Source organism: Arachis hypogaea, chromosome 10 (assembly GCF_003086295.3).
Source record: "Arachis hypogaea cultivar Tifrunner chromosome 10, arahy.Tifrunner.gnm2.J5K5, whole genome shotgun sequence".
Taxonomy (NCBI): domain Eukaryota; kingdom Viridiplantae; phylum Streptophyta; class Magnoliopsida; order Fabales; family Fabaceae; genus Arachis; species Arachis hypogaea.
In genome coordinates, this window is record NC_092045.1 from 113,048,499 (window position 1) to 113,068,875 (window position 20,377).

A 20,377-nucleotide genomic window follows, 5' to 3' on the forward strand; every position below is an offset into this window, starting at 1 on the left:
TCTTAAAATTTCTTGTGGTTCATCTATCACTTGCTCATTTTAGACTTGTGCATCAATATTAGGCTTAACATTTATATACTCATCTAATGGATTTAAAATGTTATATTGTTGTCTTGGCATGTTATGTGACCGTGACACAACATTATTATTTTAAAATGCTATATATACATCTATCATCATCTCTACAAAAAAAAAAAAAAAAAAAAATTAACACTAATCTTCAAATCCACGAGCTACTCAATTCGAACTTCAAAATAAAAATCTGTATAATCAAAGAGAAACGTATGACCAAATTTAAAATTTCAATAGCGCGCACTACGAAAAATAAAGGCAAAGTAAATTATATAAAAAAGAATAGTGCATGGCAGAATAATCTTCAATTGATTCCATATATAATAAAGAAATAATGATGGTTTGGATGGACATCACTAAGGAAAGACAATCTGCGCCCCTTTCTAAGTTGATGGATATAATAGCTCTACTTTTTAAACACAATGATGACATATTCTTCTTCTTTTGCAGGAAAACAAATTAAAATGTTTTAAAATTGAGAAAAAGTTGAAACGTGACGACTTCGGTCAATTTTATACAAGATTTCAAGAGATGTTTTGTAATAATAATTATTCTCCTTTTAAGGTGCGTTGCAATCTTCTTAATCAACCTGCATAATAAAGAGATATCAATCACCACCATTATCATTTCCTCAATCATAAAGAGAATTTGGTAAATAAGAAAACTAGATGTTATGTCTATTTTACCCATTGCTTTCTTGCAGATTGAGAGAAGGACAACAAGAACTGCTAGACCTGTAAACACTCCCACAATAATGGCAACAGATCTCCCCACTTCATCATTGTTGTGGGAACCTGGAAAAAACATAAAATTTAAACAAAGCAAGGAACAAAGATTGAAGAAAAAAATTTGGTTAATATTCATGAAGTTATATGTTTAACTTTTTCTTTACTTTTAGATAGTTAGGTTTAATAATGTTTGCTGATGACGGATACATCGAAAAAATTGTTACGACACTCTTTATTTAAAAAGTATATATTATAAAATTAAAATATATATATATATATATATATATATATATATATATATATATATATATATATATATTTGAAACTGCTATAATTTTATCGTGTGAATATGTCGAGATGCATTTTTTGATAAAGTCATCTTTATATATTTTATGACTAAATTATTGTCTAACTTCAATGTTAATAAAATGATTTAAATAAAAAAATAAAATTTTTTAAACAGTTATCTTTTCTCTTATTATTTAATGTGATATTTATATTTTTTATACGGTTGTTTTCAGTAACAGTGGAAAAATTCAGTCAATAATTAACTAATAAAAAATTATTAAAGTAAATGTTTGTTGAGTATTATTTTTTTTTTAATTTTATATTTTTGCTAAATTTATCCTATGCGTCTTATTTACTTTTTTCACCTATTAAATTAAATGTCCAACTAAATATTAATTTTTTGATGTATATTATTATTTAAAATGAAGCAATAAAATATTGTCTAAATGATTTCCTTGTTGGCAAAATAAATCCTAAAACATTAATAGAATAGGTTTATGAATCCCAAACTATTTATCGAAATTTTGGGAAGACTAGAGAACTTTTTCGTCGGGTTAAAAGTTCTTCATGGATTACTTTGTGTGTGTTTGGATTATAACTTGTAAACGGATGTTTGTATAAAATTAATTTTGTAAAATTAATTTTAATAAAAAATAAATTTGTGTTAATATGATTTATGTTTGACAATCTTTATATTAAAATAAATTATAGTAAAATAAATGTTGTTTGGATTATACTATTTAAAATTACTTTTAGATAAAAAATTACTAGAAGAGACATCAATTTAAATATTTTTTATATTATCCTATCATCTTAATTTAAATATTTAAATAGATCTTATTAATTAATTTTATAGTAAAAATAATATTTACTTACTAAATTAAAAATAACATATAAAAGTTAACGAAATTTATTTTATATTAAAAATAAAAAATATATTTTATTACCTTAATACTTTTTTTATTTAATTTGTCTTTTTAAATGGGATCATAATCTATATTATAAAAAAATTACAATAAAATATAGTATACGAGCATTATAATTATAAATTTTACAGAACCAAATAAAAAATAAAAAATTTCAACCAAAACAAAAATATTAGACATAAAAAACAGTAAATGATAAAACAAATCATATGAACAAAGAAACAGTAAAAATTACAAAAAATAATAATATACATGAAAAATCAGAACATTAATAAAAATAATATAAAATTATTTATCATATAAATAAAAAATAAAAATATGAAAGAAGGTATTATAAATTTTATAATGTCAAACAAAAAAAATCTTCTATAATTTTTTTAGTACTATCAGTGCTCTTTAATTTAGTATTATTTTAAACTATAAATTTTCGTTATTTATGATTCTATTGTTATTTATAATTAGTTTTTCATTTACTTTATTTTTTTTATAAGATCATAATTCATAGTATACAAAATTTTGATAATAAACATAGTCTATAGTAATTACAATTATAAATTTTACAAAGCCAAATAAAAAATATTTTTTATATACAGAACGAAAATGGAGTACATCAAAGAATAAAAAAAATTTATACAAATAATAAAAATTCTATAAAACTAACCATATATATCATATAAACAAAAAAATACATAAAAATTAAAATATAAAAGAAAGTACTAAAAATAATAAAAAAATTAAAATATTTAGTTCGCTAGTAATTGAAACAAATTTAAAAGATTTTGATAAAAAAAAAAACGAAATGGAATACTGTGGATCATCAAAAGCGAATTGATAAGTGAAGAATATCGATATAGAATGTGATACTAAATAAAAGGTACGTATTCAAAATAAAGAGTAAAAGAGACAAAATAAAGTAAAGTGTTCATGTGTCCACAATAATAAAGCAGAATGGCATATATGCTGTGAATACATTGTTTTAGAAAAATTTACTTTCTGACTGTTCAATTTGATCTTCCCTAAGTCAACCGTTTCAACTCATCATGCTTGCTCCAACTGCTAGTTTGGTATGAACGACATAAATAACTAATTGATTCTTTTACATGTTATTTCACTACTGGCTGTGTATTAATATCTTTTTTGTTTTTTTTCTTATTTTATTCAAATAACAAAAATTCTATTTAATGTAAAAAAATGCTGAAAAATTGAATGGGAATGAAACGAACCTGGAGTTTCATCGTAGTAACCTGAAGCCCAGTAGCGAGCATAACATTGCCCCAAGAACACATCAGCAGCAGCCGCAGATCCGCACATGCTCTTCAACTTCCCAACCGCATCAGCCAGGCAAGAAGAGCAATCGGAAACAGTTAAATCCCCCAAACACTGCGCAAACCCTTGAATAAGACCTGAACTACTCACTTTAAATCCATTTGCAGTTTGCAAATCCATAAGAACGTCATCTCTACGTCTAAAGAATTCAACATCATTATCCACTGATTTACTACATTTCTTGTACCTGAAGGATATAAAATGAAACAATAAAAAGTTAAAGTTTGAACAGCTCATTTCCATGAGTATTTATAGAATAGAATGAGTACCTCTATATTATTCTAAAGGTATTTCTTGATAACTATTTCACAGTGGCACAATTACATATTGACAAATAAAAACCTCACAAAATTATAGATTTTTTTCACTCTTTATGAGAAAAAATTTAAAGGTAATTATAAAGGTACTTACAAATTAAATAGGTGCTCTCACAGAAAGGATTGTTTCTTAGCAACATAATGAATTTTGGATATGTTCTGAAATTTTTAGTATGGTGTCAATTCTCCTTAGCAGTTGTCACAAAATATAGATTGAACAATATAGGAGAGAACGAGCTTCAATTTACTATAAAGAAAATAGAATTCAGATTTTCTAATTTTAACGTGGTAAAATAAGGAATTAATTGCTTTTAAATTAAAACAGTGGAGCATATATTTTAATTAATTTGTGTTTAATTTCCAAGAGTACCTAACGCTGGTATCAAGCTTCCCAAGAAAATCACCACTGTGTTCATATCTAAGGTAGCATCCTTCAAGTTGCAAAGAAGCACCAGTAGTGTATGGACAAACCAAGCCTATTTGGTTTACGGATCTTCCAATGCACTTTGAACAGTCAGTTGGATGTAAATCTCCCCTGCACTGGTACATGCCGTACACTGTCGCCTCTGCCGGTGCCGAGGTTCCGTTTCCAATGGCAAAGCTATTGTAAGTAACTTCAGACGACGAACTTACTACCGAAGACAAAAAGGTATTGAGGTTTTCTTCAAAGATCGAGTTTGGTTGGTATTTGTCTTGTGAACAGCCCGCATAAACAAAGATATTTGCCCGTGAAGGATAGTCACCATGGACACTCCTCACAGTTAGTGAACAAGAGAAAAAAAATAAGAGAGAAGAGACTTGCAGAGCTATGATGATTTCTTGAGTAAAAAATAATTGAATGCGTCTCGGCATTGCTTCCTTTCTTTCTTTTTTTTGGTTGTTGGTTATCGTTCGAATCTGAACCTTCTTTTCTTTCGTTATTGTGGCTTGGTTTACCACTATAAAAGATTTATTATTAGTGGTTTGTCTTTGTTCTCTGATTTTGCGAAGTGATGCATTTTCTACAGTAAAGATGTTTTGTTGCGTCCTCCAAACGCACCCATTAATTAATACAGGAGAAATTCATATATTTAACTAACAGCATTATTTATAACAATATATAAATTTATACCAATATATAAAAGAAATAGAAAAATTTGGTGTCCAATTTTTACTTTACATCTTAATTCTATTAATAAATAGTGATTAATATAACTGGCATCTTAAAATTTGGTAAAAAAATATAATTATCAGTTAATTTTCTTTCATTTTTCGTTAAGTTTTTTTTGTAACACATAACTTCTACTCACGTTGTCTTCTTTTTTATTCTACAGAGTACATGTTATACTCTTTTCCTATCTTTATTCTATTTAATGAAAAAAATAATGATAAATATGTGTATGAAGAATGATAAAAAAATAATAAAAATAAAATTAAAAATAAAAAATTTTAAAAAAATAATAAAATTAAAGATGATTTAAGATATTAAATATAAAGTTAAAAAAATTACCAATTAAAATTATGCAAAAAAATTTTTAAATATAAATTTTTATATCTCCTTCAAATGAAAAAAAAAAAGAAAGAAACCATAATACAAAACTAGAGTAAACAAAAGCATAAATCAAAGCAAAGAAGCCCAACAAATCACTACAGCAAAATTCCAAAAAAATTCCAAAACCAAATCCTTTTTCTCAATGGAAAATCATGTTTAAATTTTAAAAAACCAAGAAGAAACAAGAATAAACCATTGAATAAATGGTACCTCGGGATGATAAAGTAATACTATAATTAACTAGAGATCGAAAGACTAAGACTGAAAGATACTGAAATAAATTTTAATATTTTGTTTGCTGTAAATTGAGAGATAAAAATTGAAACAAGAATAAAACCCTAATTTAATTTGCATAAAGGATAAAATTGAAATTAATTAATTGAAATTAGAGTATTTTAGGTATAAAATATTATTAAAGTTTCAGTCTCTGTCTTTAAAAATTTTAGTCTTCTGTGTCCCTACTTTTTTTAGGTACTAAAATACTGAAATTTTAGAGACATAAACAGAAATTTTAGTACCAGTCTCTGAGCCAATAAACATGATATTGAAAAATAGAGAATATCAATAATTGAGAATTACTTATAGGAAAAATTAGAAATTTGAACCACAAATTGAAAATTGTGTTTAAATTTTAAAAAACCAAGAAGGAACAAAGGCCACAACAACTTTCATTAACGGACCAATGAGCTAAGTTCTATAGCTAGGGTAACAATAGTAAAAGGGGAGAACTTGGGCAATGTGAAAAAAATAATTAGTCAAGTAACATTCAGATACAAACAATAAGGAAAAGTATATGGAACCGACTAATGATCAACTAAAAATGGAACAACATAATTAATTATAATTAGTTTTATTAATTTATAATTTAATTTGTTTTTTAAATTATTGTTGACCACATTCAAAACATGAGAGAATATACGCTAGTGATAGGAGAGAATCACGGAATAAATGCGCTGAGCATTCAGTCTCACTACCCTGGGTTACCCTTTCCAACTAGTGCCGTCATTCTTTTTCTCTCCCCCAAGAAGCATAGCCGCCTAGCTCCTCCACCGTCTTCACCCAATCACTCAAGTTGTGTCGCCGTCGTCACTCCTCAACCGTGCGGGCCGCTTTTCATTCACTAAGAAGCCGCCGTTGGTGCAACACGTCCCCGGAAGCCTTGCATGCATGTCACGTTGATCATCATCACTTGCTTGAGACCGTCCACATCAAATGAACTAAACCGTCGCTCCGTCCTTGCTTTTCCACGGTGCGTGCCGCTTTTACTCTAAAAAAAAGAAGTGGCCGTGGCGGCGCAAATATTCGGGAAAAAAATTCTCCATGGAACGCTCAAATCCAGAAGGGGAACCGAATAGCACAGTGATCAATGCTAGTGAAGGCAATGATGAATTGAATGATAATGGTGTTGTTAATCAAGAGGGTTCCTTGGTATGTTGTATGTTGTATATGTTAGTCTTGAATTGCATGAGGTTTTATGAGAACGTGAAATGTGAATGTTTCTTTTCCATGTTTTTTAGATGTTTCTTAAATTTATTTCTTTGAAAAAAATGTGGCACACCTACGTTGCTAGTGGACATGTTAATAAGGTATGATTGTAATTGAATATATTGGGTTGTGGAAAAGGCTATGCTTAGCTAATATCATTGATACAAAAAATTTCGATAGAGATAGACATAGATAGTGGATATAGAAATTAATTGGGTTGTGTGGAAGATATGTAAGATCTATGTTGGAAAAGACAAAATTATTGGTAGTTTATACTGCTCCTAAATGTGCGAATAGTCCAAGATCCATTTCAATCTCACTGTGTTGTCCGTCTATGTCACAATGCATGCAATCAACTACATCTTGTTAATAATTCATTGATTCCTAATAGAATTTTTATTAAAATGTGTGTTGTGAAGGCTTTTTATTCATGGTAATTAGATGTTTATTACATTGATTAGTTTTTGGAAAAATCTGGAGAAATAATGTGGTTAGATGAGATAGTAATAAAGTTTGCTTGAGTGCTATATGTGTTTCCATTTTTTTGTTGATATGTTTTATTGGATTGCTTCATTATATAGTAATGGTCATAAGTGGATTAAAGTTTTGTCCCGATTGTCTTTAATTGAAGGTCAACAAAATCACCGACGTCATGGTGACGAGAAATGATGAGTTGGATTTAAGACACGAGGCTTGAAGTATTCCTTATTGTGTGTTAGCACGTTATAGTTACCACTTTGGTACTATCTTTCATTTCTATTTGGTTCTGTGAATTGGCTTTACCGTTGCCGGATCATAGTGGGCTCAGTGAAGCAGAAATTCCAGTCATAGGAATGAGTTTTGATTCGCTGCCTTTGGCACAGGAGTTTTATGCAAATTATGCAAAGAAATTGGGGTTTATAACTAAAATCAGGAACACGAACTTCGACAAGACATGGAAGGACACAAAGATACCCATTAATCAATCTCTTTACTGCACTCGAGAGGGTTATCGAGAATTCGTGTTAAGGCAGCAACTCGGTGAAACAGAATAACAGCCACGAGATGCAAAGGAAGAATGTATGTCATGCTGGACAGGGAGAAGGAATGTTGGGTAGTGTTTAGGGTAAAATTGAGGCATTCTCATCCCTGTTCGGCTGAGAAAGTTGTCCACTATCATGAGTACCAGGAGCTGACCATGCATGCCAAGTACGTCATTACGAATAACGACGAGGCTGGCAGAAGACCCAAAAAGACGTATCTAGCACTGGCAAACGAAATTGGTGGGTCTTCAAAACTGAGTTTCTCAGAAAAAGATGTCATAAATTACATCACACGCAATCTCTGATGCTCCGATGACAATGAGGACTTCCAGGGGATGATGAATTATTTCGTTCGAATGAAGGAGATCAATCCCAACTTCTTCTATGCCATAGATGTTGACGATGCTAATAAATTTAAGAGCGCACTCTGGGTAGATGCAAGGTGCAGGGCTTCGTATGAATATTACGGAGATGTGGTATCGTTTGACACCACATACAGAAGAAACAGGTCAGTATACGTATTGGTGAATTGCAAGAGCAGTTATTTCTTAAATTTGTCATGTTACCTTACATTTGCTTTTGCTGTGTTCTCAGGCATGGTCTACCATTTGCATCCTTTGTCGGTGTAAACCACCATGGGAAGTCTACTCTTCTTAGTTGTGCTTTACTTGGCAGTGAGGAGATCCCTAGTTTCGAGTGGGTGTTCACGCAGTGGGTGAGATGCATTTGGCAGATAATGAAGAAAACACAATTCAAGCTCGGTGGCTACGCTAGGTACGGAGAATTGAGTGCAATGATGAATCACATTGTGTATAACTCTCCTTCGAGTGAATCGTTTGAAGTTGATTGGGCTGCTTTCATCAAAGAATTTGCGTTAGGCCAGAACAGATGGTTAGCAGGTCTGTGATCGTTAAATTAAATCCCGTCTGTTGGTTTCATGATGCCTATTTATTCATTTAATTTTATTACTGCCGGTTGTTTCCGTTCTTGTGCTTTTTTCTTACGAAATGTAACTGAATTTTCTACCTTGTTAGTCGGTGGATGTTCTTTTCAATACACGTACTGATGTTTCTTTTCATCGTGTGTCTGGATGTTTTTTTTATTTGTTTTATCGGTGCTTTGTAAGTTGTCATCCTGCTGGGTATAAGCGACACTCTTATGCTATTTTTTTCCTTGTGTAGATCTTTATGCGAATCGACGTAAGTGGGTGCCAATATTCTTCAAGAGTGAATTTTGGGCCGGCATGAGGAGTACATATCGGAGTGAAAGTATGCACGCATTCTATGGTGGATACCTGCATTGCAAGGGTGGGTTGGTTCAGTTCGTCCATGAATACGATAACATGCTTGGAAACAAGGAGTAAAAGGAGCTTGAAGATGATGCTGCAGACTCGAAAGGAGCCATCCCATGTATAGGGAGCACAGGCATTGAGCGACAGTTTCAACAGGAATATACCAGTAATATGTTCCAGACCCTTCAGCTTGAGGTAAGGAAAAAAACCGATTGTGTGGTTCGATCAACTGGACAAAAAGGGAGATACAATTTCTATTAAAGTTGACGAGCAGAAGGTATTTTGGGAGAAGCCTGTCTACCATACTTTCATAGTACAGTTTGACCCCTTGAGTTGAAAGAGTCGGTGCGAGTGCAACAAATTTGAATCTGTTGGTATATTGTGTTGCCACATCCTTGCGGTGTGGTTATACTATAGAGTTGACACAGTACCGAGCTGCTATATTCTTCCTCGATGCAGTAAGAATTTCATCCGCAAGCACACTTACATTAAGAGTAGCCATGACGTGGCTCGAAGTAATGAAAGCCACAATTTGTTCAGGCATCTGTGTTCGAAGTTCTATAACGTTGCTCAGGAGTTTGTTGCTTGTGAAGAGAAAGCAGCCATCTTGTGAGCTGCCCTTTCGAATGCAAAGTCCAGGCCGATTGATCACCGTGCCAGCATGCGTTCCACTACTCTTGATGGGACTCAGAATACGATGCTCACACAGAGCACATGCGGTGTTATTTTACATGACATACAGGGACCCTCAAGGGTTAAAACCAAAGGACGGCCGAAGAGTAAGAGACTTGGAGCAGAGTTGGACAAGTCAATTAAGAAGTCAATGGAAAAAAGGAAGAGGAAATCACAACCGGTATGTGTCAGAAGTTACGTCTATGTTAAATTTTTTATACCCAATGGTGTTCCTGATTCATATATGTCGTTCTCTTTGTGTTGTGGATCTTGTAAGATGTTGTTAACCTTCAGACAAATAATGATCGTCATGGACCTGTTGAACTCTTTTAGGCATATATAGTCAGGTTTCTTGGCATGAGTAATTTGTCATTCTTAGCTAGATTTCTTGGTGCTTTAGACACAATTGAATAAACTCTTCATTTTTCTGTTTTGTCACTTTCATTTATCCTGTTATGAAGTATTCATTAAAAGAATCAAAAGTACAACTGTTGTTATTGTTCCCCAATCTTTGGTTAGTATGGTTTTAAGAAAATGAGGTTTCACTTATTTGTTCGCAAAAAAAGAAATGTATTAAATCCGGCCCGAAAACTGCCATTTAGAAAAAAACAAACGCCATTCATATCTCAATGGAATGCACACTGTCGTTACTGCGTAACACATAAAACATAGAAATCATATTCAAAATCATCCAATTTACAAGAAAAAGAAACATCTGTGTGCCTATCAGTAGCAACATCCAATTAAAATCCTGGTTAAAGTTTCCGATGCCACCATAAACAAACCGGCCGTGTAGACTGATTATGACCGAAGGTCGCGCAAAGCTTATACTTCCAACAACGTCACAATTTCAGCAACAGAAAATATTCGGAAAAAAATAATTAATGCCTCCACTTAGTTAACACCACGCTAGTGAATGGAAAGAACTACCACTTAAGCATAGGCATAAACAAAAGGGTTATATACACCGATCAGAGTATCCTGAAAACTAACTGTTTGAGAATCCTGAAATACCTAACATATGAAACCTGCTCAGGAGTATATAACAAAACACGAGCCACACACTTCTAAATGAAGTACACACAAGTTCAAATGCCTAAAATATTATAGTTGACAAAACAGATTCAGAACCATCCAATTTACAAGAAAAAGAAACATCTGTGTGCCTAACAGTAGCAACATCCAATTAAAATCCTGGTTGAAGTCACGGAAGCCACTGTAAACGAACCGACCGTGTAGACTATTTACGATCGAAGGCCGTGCAAAGCTAGGACTTCCATCAACATCACAATTTCAACAATAGAAAACAGTGATAAAAATAAATAAATAATGCCTCCTTTTAGTTAACACCATGTTAGTGAATGGAAAGAACTGCAACTTAAACATAGGCATGAACAAAAGGGTACTGTACACCGATCAGGGTTGACGAAATAGTATAAATATGAAGTGCGTTTCTTAATGAACCAGTGATATCCACAGATTGAAAACTAATTGCTTGAGAATTGTGAAATACCTAACTTACGAAACCTGCTGAGGAGTATCTAACAAAACACGAGCAACTCACTTCTCAATGAAGTATATACAAGTTCAAATGCCTAAAATATGATAGATCAAAAAATAAATTCAGAACCACTCAATTTACAAAGAAAAGAAACATCATAATGCCTAGCATGAGCAACATCCATGCAGAGGTTTTGTCTTGATTGTCACCATCAACTTGACAAAATCCGCAACATGAAATCATGAACCTGCAGTGAAGTAGGCTTTATTAGGCTCACACGAAACGAATCTAAGTCCGCAAATGGTTATATGAACGCCTATAACTCTATCAGGAGGCCATGGATAGACTAAGGCATGTATATTTATTTTTTCTTACCTAGGAATCTGTCTTCTTCCGTTGTCTCCCCCCTTATTTGGCTTCTAATGGGTAACCCCGCACGCTGCAGCATGCTCTTTGTGCTTGGTGCTGTGAATGGTGATTTCATAGCCTTAGTCTTTTTCCTTGGCTAGTTGCGACGCATAGGAGCGCTGTCCAATGTAGGGATGGCAACGGGTACCCATGGGGGCGGGGACATGCCCCCTGCCCCCGCCCCCTGCCTTCATATCCAGTCCCCGTCCCCACCACGGGTAACGGGGACCCCGTATCTGCCGGGGATCGGGAACTCCACAGATATCTGCGAATTTTTAAAAAATTAAAATAGAATTAGAAAAAATTGGGAAAAAATGAAAAAACCATATCAATTCAGATATAACTTACATTTTTGTCTCAAATGCATATATAAATAACATATTAAGAACAATTTAATAATGAGTATGTATAAACAAGTTTGATAGCTTGAACCAACATATGCATGAATCGGAAGGTGTACAAGAATTTGGCATCCCTTCAAGGTAAGGATAGCATCAAATTCATTCCCATGTCTTCCTAAATGAATCAAAAGCTCTTCATAAATAGTCGACCTTTCAAAATTTCCTTCCATCAATCACGTTGTTCCATTTGAATGATGAGAAAGTGAAGCAGCTCAAAGCATCTGCTATGACCAAATTGACTACCCTTTGTGGTTCAATGCCAAGAAGTGAATGACTATGACCAAATTAATAACCCTTCTATTCTTCCACTTGTTTCTTGACTTGTCTATAGTAGACTTTTCAATTTGACTTCACTTCTCAGTCAGAAAATTACTGCTCACTTTACTTTCTATGTCAAAGATTTGTAAGCACTTTCTTTCTTTGATTGATTTGTTTTGAATCAATTTTGGTAAGGTGCCGAGCTAATTAGAAATTCATAAATTCAGAAATTCAGAATTTAATTACCCAAATTAGAAATCAGAATTAGAAATTCAGAAACCAGAATCTAATTACCTAATTCAGAAATTCAAAATCTAATTACCTTAATTAGAAATCAGAATAAAAAAAATTCAAAAATTCAGAAACCATAGCGACTAACTTACCCGACGCAGAAACCACAAGGAAGACCGGCGATTTGGCAGACGAACAGCAAAGAGGAGAAGACGACGACCAGTGACATGTCTGCCGCGACGAGGGGAAGAGACGATGTGCAGGGAGGGAGGCGGCGGTTGGCGGTGTTCGAGCCACTTAGGAGGTGGGAGGCAGCGCTGAGGGACCCAGAGCCAGAAGGTGGGAGGCGGCGGTCGGTGGTGTTTGGAAAGGAGATAGGAGGGGCTGAGGGTTTGAATTTTGAGGAGGATTCGAGAGGAGAAGAGACGAGACTACAGCATTGAGGGACCCAGAGGGTGGGAGGCGGCGGGCGGCAGTGGGCGGTCGGCGGTGTTCGAGAAGGAGACAGGAGGGGCAGAGGTTTGAGCTTTGAGGAGGAGAGGAGAGGAGACTGGACTCTCACTCTCTGTCTTTGAAGAAGGGAAGGTTGGGATTCTTGGAAAGCATATATGACGGCTAGGGTTCTTAAGAGATGGTTCACATATTATATATATAGTAGGGGCATTTTTGTCATTTCATATAAACAGAGATTTAACGGGTCTCCACGGGGCGGGAACCTCTACCCCCGCCCCCGCCCCATTTATTATACGGGGCCTCGTCCCCCGTCCCCGCGGGTAAAAATCACCCCTATACTTGCTCCCTAGCGGGTAAATCCCCGCGGGTACCCGCCCCACCAGAGATTTTTGCCATGCCTAGTCCAATGCCTGCAGCGCCGTCCCAATTTGTGAATTATGAGGACCCAAGACTATGTCTAGTATGATATCCTTCCTAAACTCCTGTACAACGTCCTGCATGACAATTTCGTGTTGAAGGGTAATTTTAAATCCGAGAAAGAAACTGACTAGAAAGAGGTTCAAATTAATTGTTATAACATATTTAACTTCACCTTGTCCCAATGCTGCAATGGTTTATCTAAACTCAAAAACTGCATGAACTTGATGACAAATACACCACAATCACAGCTATATGTACAAAAAGAGAATATTATTTCCAATCATGTTATCATTATCAAGTGAAGTGCTGCTAAGAGTATTGTTAGGTGGCTTTTTAACTGACCCGTTATCTTGTCTTGGTACGCTAGGATAGAAACGAGGTAGAGCCGTCCTTCGTGTGCTCATATGTGGGCATCGTAACTTTCGCCATGTCTTCAATGATTCTCCCCTGGAAAGTAGCAATACGTTAGCAATGATACATTTTGAGTTACCCAGGCTAACGGTGAACTAATTGACTGAGGTATACTTACCGTATAAACATGTATTTTTAATCTTTCATTACTAGATTCTGCTGTATACATACTATCCAGTACCCACAGCCTTTTCTGATATATCTCAAAGGCATACAGCCACCAATGATGATCGATACAGACTGGGGCAAACCACTGTGATGGAAACAGATATATCAAATCAGTTACATGATCAATGGAGTCACCAAATACAGATATAAGCAAAATTTCTAAAACATTTAACGTGTTGAGGAACATATAATGAAACAAAAGTCAATCACATCTCAATTAAGTACACGCAAATTCAATTGCCTAAGACGTGAGAACTAAAAACCAATACAGAACCATACATTTGGCAATTAACGGGAACATCCTGTTGCCTATCACAAGCAACATCCAAGTAATAAACACGGTGTTGTAAGCACTTAAACCAAAAAATCAACCTTCAACTAGCGCATTAACATACCCATTTTCACTTGAAAGCTGCTATCTTGTCAAAAAATATAGAATCATCACCGAAGTGAGGACCCAGCCCCACATAACTAATAGTAGGAACCTCCTTGAAGGAATCCAAGTTCCTCTTTTGCAACACAGTTTCCTGTATAAAAAGTACTATTTAGGATCAAACCTCAAAGATTGATCAATAAGAAGCCACAAATTCGTGCATACCAAAATTTCTGGAGGAATACAGCAAAAGTCATTCTTAAACCGCAACGATTCTGGGTCATTAAAGGTTGAACACATCCAATGAACGATCTGCATAAAAAAAATTTAAATTGCATTAGGATCATCTGTTTGTGCCATGAAATATATTAAGAAACATATTCATTCTATTAATGTGTTAGTGTGTTCTACATACGTTGCTGGTGACCCAGCGCTGGGGTAGCAATGAGCAGATGTCCTCTCGGACCAATGATAAATGTTGCTTTCCTTCATATGTCGCCACAACCTGACTCTGCTCTGACGAACGATTGGCAGCCCATCGCCGCAATCGCTCCTCATCATCCTTGTCCAGCTTTCGCCCTTTTAGCAGTGGATGCACCTTTATAGGAGTACATTGGGTAAACATCTGTTCCATCCGAGTCATGCCCGGTAAAATCTTCTTGCTTGGTGGGCTAGGAGTCTTGCAAGATGGAGATGCTGGCATCACGGTCTACAGTGGCCTCGTGTTCTACAGTTGCTCCAAGTATTGCCATATTCGTTCACTCTCAGGATCTCGGTTCGATAGGAAATTGGGATTACTACAAATAACTCAACCTATGTTAGAGAAAAGGCAGTTGTATGCGGATGCAATCCCTAATTCATTAAAAAGCAAAATAGACCACAAAATGAAATAGTTTTACTTAGGAGACTTGCCCGTCGAACTCCCATTCTTCATGTTGCACCAATGCAACAGAGAGTGTTCCTGCATCGGGCAAGCTAGAGACAGGTGTTGCTTGGGGAGCGTTATCCTTATTGAGGTTCCCTTCGGGTGGATCAGCACTTGGTTTTTGTTGGTCAATCTCTGGTTATACAGTCGGCACATCCTCTTGGCAAGAGGCTCATTCTCCTCATCATCATCTGTGCTAATTGGGGGATCATTTTCCTCAGATTGTTTCCGGCTGGACCTACATGATCGGTCCTTCTTAGCCCCTCCATTTTTTTGCGCACCTCTCCTGTTAGGCTGTTTTATGCATAACGATTATGTTGGATAAAGAAACATCCAATTACCTTGAAAAGAACCTAATAAACTTATGCAATGCTAGTCGATATACTCACTCTCGGGCTAGTATTTTATCCGTCAGTGCGGCGTGAAGTTCTTCTAATTAGAGGTGGAGCTGTTGTGCGTCCACTTGCTCGTCTTTCCTTTGATACCTGCCTACTCTCTCCACCGATTGAGCTCCCCTGTTTGAAGTAATAGCATGAACCAAATTAACCATAGCAAAGTAAATTTTTTAACATGCTAAAGCATCGTGTTTACCCTCGGTGGCACTGAATCCTTTCGCCCACGCTTCTGTGGTGCTTTTTTCCCGTTTTTCTCCTTGCAGCTTGCGGTGAACGACCCTTTATGTCCTCAACTTCACTCTGTCTAGTCAAAAGACGCCCCTGATTTAAGAAACGAAGAGAATCAATGATCTTAGTTGAATCCCAAGGCACCACCAAAAGAGAAACCAGAAACAGCATGATAAAAAAAGCAAAAAACATACTTAGAGTCAACAAAAAAGGAAAAAATAAAAAACATCTTGACTCATCTGATAGGCATTTTCGACTTTCATAGTGGCATAAATTAACTGTTTACGAGAGTGAAATGAGTACCTCGGATATAATATAATGCACCTTCTTTTCTAGCCTCTCCGAGCTCCACGAATCGAGCCATAGCTCATGCTCAAGACAGTTGTCGAACAGACCGTATTGCAATCGCTAAAAATAGAAGATCTACACAGAGGATGGGCACAAGTCATGTTATATATGAAGGAAAACCAAGTTGAATATATACTATTAAGTTGAACAGTTAGCATAAGATATGGTACAAGATTCTATAAGGCTGGCAGTCAATTGGAATATAGCAGGCGACACAGAACTAGTTATAGGAAACATTCACATGAAATCATACACCGAAGCATCTAAAATTAGTAAACAAAGATTCAAGTAAATCATCAACATATCAGTAAATATCATACTAATAACAGTATTAGAGCCTGAACTCTCCAAACTAGTGTAAAGCAAATTACTCTTATACACTTTATTTTGTTCATAAAAAACGGCATACTAAATTTGGTAATGGTCATTACGTCATACCAGCATGACGAACATGCAGCCTTCACACGTTTTGTTCCCTTTCAGCTTATACTTCTCGACTACCTTATCAAACCACTTCAGAGTTTCCAATGGCCAGTTGAATCTGCGCGGATCAGAAACATCTAACACAGGGTAGATGTGCCATGGAGAGAGAACCTGTTGAGTGGTGGGGGCACAAGAACATTTTCATCACCACCAGTAGAAAGTATCTCCTGAACTCCATCCTATCTGATTCTGTAGCCATTGGACAACTGTAAACTAAATTCTGAAGTTCGATTGTTGTCCGTCTATGGAACCTTTTTTGAATGGCCACGTGGGACAGATTACTGTCATCGAGAGCTGGAAATGGATCCCCTACAACATGTTAATGTGTTATTGCATGGTAATATTTTCATACTCAAAGATATTTATGCCAGAACGCCTATGCAAGACTAGGTAATTAAGATATCGGAACTTACCTCGAGACGGAAGGCCGAAGACCTTCCCGATTAACTCGGCATTGAGGCGGATGTTGCCTATGTCGAGTATAAAAGTTCTCTGCTTTACTTGATACGACTCAGCTAGGTGAACTATGATGGCTTGCTTTACAGACCAATTTGGAACAAGCCTCAAGAATCCGAATCCAATCTCATCAATCTCTGCAAGCTTCTCAACGGAGTTGTTTTTAGATAGTGTTCTCATCATGTTATGTATGTAGCTGGGCGAGCATCAGGACTCTAACAATTTCTGTTAATTGTTACACAAACGGTAAGTCACACATACGATATTATGGAATGGTAATCTGCGAATGGTAAACATCATGTTACCTTTTTCCCCATGTTGGTTGGCTTTGCTGCAAATCAATCCTGCTACGGTCTCACAGGAAACAGCCCCTAATCCTTTAACGAAAATTGCCAACAAACATCATAGGCAACATCAAAAGAGTTCTCAATTAAACATGGTTGATGATGCAACATGAAACCCACATCAATTAATACCATATCAAACCAACATTAGAAGTAGTAATTCTAACTACAAAAACATCTATTTGCTAGTTATAGCAATTCAGCAACATCCAACAAAGTAGCAAAAGTAAATTACATTGACTACAAGCATAGTTCCTGAAGATAATCATAGATTACAAAACAAGAATAAACCATTTCAAATTCTACATTCTCGATAACTAGTAAACACCAAGAGATGTAGTAACACCACCAACAAATATTAGCGGAAAAATCAAACTTTCTTGCTGGTGGTTTATAAAATCAGTTCAGACTCAATTTCAATTAGAAAAAAATCACAATTACCAGTGAAGTACGTATCTTACCCCCCTATGAATTCAAAAAGAAAAAACACTGCTTAACCAAAGATTACAAAAATAACACCTGCTAAAATCATAGTGAAGACATGCATGCAGCAATGTGTATTGTTCCTTTAAGAAGGCCGTGCTGCAGAATAGGTTTGTATAGGCATATATATTATGCTTTTTTAGCATAGCTGTGCTCCAAATATAATAATTACCTTCTTGTTATATTATCTTTTTAATTAATTATTACCTCTATTTTTCTTTAGGCCTTTATTATATCAACGGAGGAACACTACTTTTCTTGCTTCATAATGCTTATCATTTTGGAAAAAAATTAGATTTGAATGGTATCTATTAGCTTTTTAAACTACTAGACATGTATACAATATAAAAGAAGTATAATGTGACTTATGTATATACCATGCATTAAATGGGGAATATAGAAAGAGAGACACATAATACTATTTAGAGTAGGTACTTGAAAACATACATAAATTTGTGTCTGTATGTATAGTGTTTACTTATAATGATACATTTTAATATATGGTTCAAATAAGGCCATAGCATAAAGCTCCAAGGAAGAAACACCGTTCAACAATAAAACATGTATAAAGAAAGACATGGTCTTTAAATAATTGATCCACTTGGTAACGAACAACATACACCCAAAAATGGTCAAACATATCAATTTCAAAAACAATAGCACCATTCACGTGTTCCTCATCAGTTTCTTTGGATTATCATCAAAGTTCTAATTTTATGATTCTTGGTAACTTACAAACTCCAATAGATTTCATCTAAAACCTCGTATAAATGTTAATAAAAAAATCAAACTTCTTTCGATTGGGTTTCATCAATTAAGAACAGACCCAAATTCAATTTGGGATAAAAAAATTACCTGTGATCAAAATTCCGAATAACAGGAAAAGATGCAGTTGATACGCTTGACAACCACCTGTGATGCACTGAGATTATATTACCTGAGCAAAAACAACATAGAAGAAACACCCACTCAATTAAAATTCACCATAACCACTACACAGAAAACCACATCCAATTCTGTTTTCAAAACATGCATAAGAAATCAGAGGAAACATCTACCATACCTGATAATTGGTGAGACGATCAGAAGATGCTGGGCTGGAGAATTGGAGGAACACCGGCGGAAGGCGCTGCTGCAACAGGAGGCTTCCGATGCGCCGGGGATACCTGCATGCAGCAGCAGAGTTCCCGGAGGCGTGGAGGCGCGAGGCGGGTTGAGGCTTCAGCGCGGCGTCGCGGCGGCCGGAGAAGACAGGGAAGAGGGTTCCGCGATTTTTCCGGTGGTGTGGCGCGTGTGAAGATGTTTTTCAAACTTCTGGTAAAACTGTGAAAGTAGGGTTTTGGGTGAGGGTTATTCTGGTTTACCGTGGATTAATTTTTTGGATGTTGGAGCCAATTGGGCTTCCGGTTTCAAGCCCAACTGCATTTGGCTGATTCTTGACTTATATAAAGTTGGTTCTCTAGCATTATTGAAACAATAATTATAAAAATGAAGCATATTTAGATTAAAAAGAATAACAAAAAAATAGCACGCACAATCAAATAAAATCACATACATAACAAACAAATCTAGTCAACATGCCATTGTCGTCATATTTTTTAGATATATAAGTCACATAACAGAGTTAGATCCATCACATAACGAAAAAATAGGAATACTTCATTATCTCCTCCTCTTGTCTGTCCAGTGTTAGATCCATCATATAGTTCTAGTTAGGGATCTCAGAAGGATGTTCAAAGTGTTCATCAGGCCTAGTTATTGTCTTAAATTTAAAAAATTATATTGTTCATAGGCAGCACTACTGCATAAATCAAATACCAAATGATAGGGGAAGTTATATGTTTGGTATCTTGAAACTCATTGCATTGACACAAAAACAAATGCTAATACAAATACAATGCAAGTGCAGATGGTCAATAATAGCATCTCAGTTGCCAGGAAGGACAGACAATGACATCAAGAACTATTGGAATACCAAGCTTACGAAAAAGATGATGCCAATTATGATGGACCCTTTAACAATGAACAATAATAATAATAAGCCTCATCCCCAAATTACCCTTTTGTCCATCCTCCGAAATTCATCATCAACACAACATTCTCCTTCTCCTCCATCTCCTCCACCATTCATATCAAACACAACCGCCACTAATAATAATAATGACACTTATTATTACTACCACCCTCATGAGTCCATTATTTCTTACTCATCATCAAGTGATCTTATCATCAATGCCAATAGTAGTTCTTCTACTTCTTCTGATTCTATCATCTTTCAATCTCAACAACAAGAATCTTATATGGATAATAACACCATTGATCATCAGAATTATCATCAAGAACCAGCTGAACAACTTGGATATTGTGGTGATGATTATTACTATGATTATGGTACCTTTGTGGACCATATAGTTGCAAATAATAATCATAATA

At 35.2% G+C, this 20,377-nt stretch overlaps 2 protein-coding genes across 2 annotated transcripts; one reads left to right on the plus strand and one right to left on the minus strand.

Annotated features, from left to right (window-relative positions):
- Positions 1-362: 362 nt before the first annotated feature.
- LOC112716712 (plasmodesmata-located protein 8) lies at positions 363-4,684 on the minus strand. Its single transcript, XM_025768691.3, has 4 exons — positions 4,028-4,684; positions 3,238-3,527; positions 759-866; positions 363-661 (listed from the first exon to the last, which is right to left on the minus strand). Exons 1-4 carry the CDS (start codon positions 4,507-4,509, stop codon positions 657-659), a joined length of 885 nt encoding a protein of 294 aa, XP_025624476.1. The 5' UTR covers positions 4,510-4,684; the 3' UTR covers positions 363-656.
- A 3,367-nt stretch (positions 4,685-8,051) lies between these two features.
- LOC112717997 (protein FAR1-RELATED SEQUENCE 6-like) lies at positions 8,052-9,599 on the plus strand. The gene is made up of 4 exons (XM_025769910.1): positions 8,052-8,203; positions 8,290-8,594; positions 8,877-9,054; positions 9,404-9,599. Exons 1-4 carry the CDS (start codon positions 8,052-8,054, stop codon positions 9,597-9,599), a joined length of 831 nt encoding a protein of 276 aa, XP_025625695.1.
- Positions 9,600-20,377: the final 10,778 nt, after the last annotated feature.

What these genes read in the sequence shown, in the direction of transcription:
- LOC112716712 (XM_025768691.3), bottom strand. Translation starts at nt 4,509, where the DNA reads ATGCCGAGACGCATTCAATTATTTTTTACTCAAGAAATCATCATAGCT. An exon ending in AAGCTTGATACCAGCGTTAG is followed by an intron (nt 3,528 to 4,027) that starts GTACTCTTGGAA and finishes TATATCCTTCAG; the next exon opens with GTACAAGAAATGTAGTAAAT. An exon ending in TTACTACGATGAAACTCCAG is followed by an intron (nt 867 to 3,237) that starts GTTCGTTTCATT and finishes TGTTTTTTCCAG; the next exon opens with GTTCCCACAACAATGATGAA.
- LOC112717997 (XM_025769910.1), top strand. Translation starts at nt 8,052, where the DNA reads ATGAAGGAGATCAATCCCAACTTCTTCTATGCCATAGATGTTGACGAT. An exon ending in ACCACATACAGAAGAAACAG is followed by an intron (nt 8,204 to 8,289) that starts GTCAGTATACGT and finishes CTGTGTTCTCAG; the next exon opens with GCATGGTCTACCATTTGCAT. An exon ending in CCAGAACAGATGGTTAGCAG is followed by an intron (nt 8,595 to 8,876) that starts GTCTGTGATCGT and finishes TTCCTTGTGTAG; the next exon opens with ATCTTTATGCGAATCGACGT.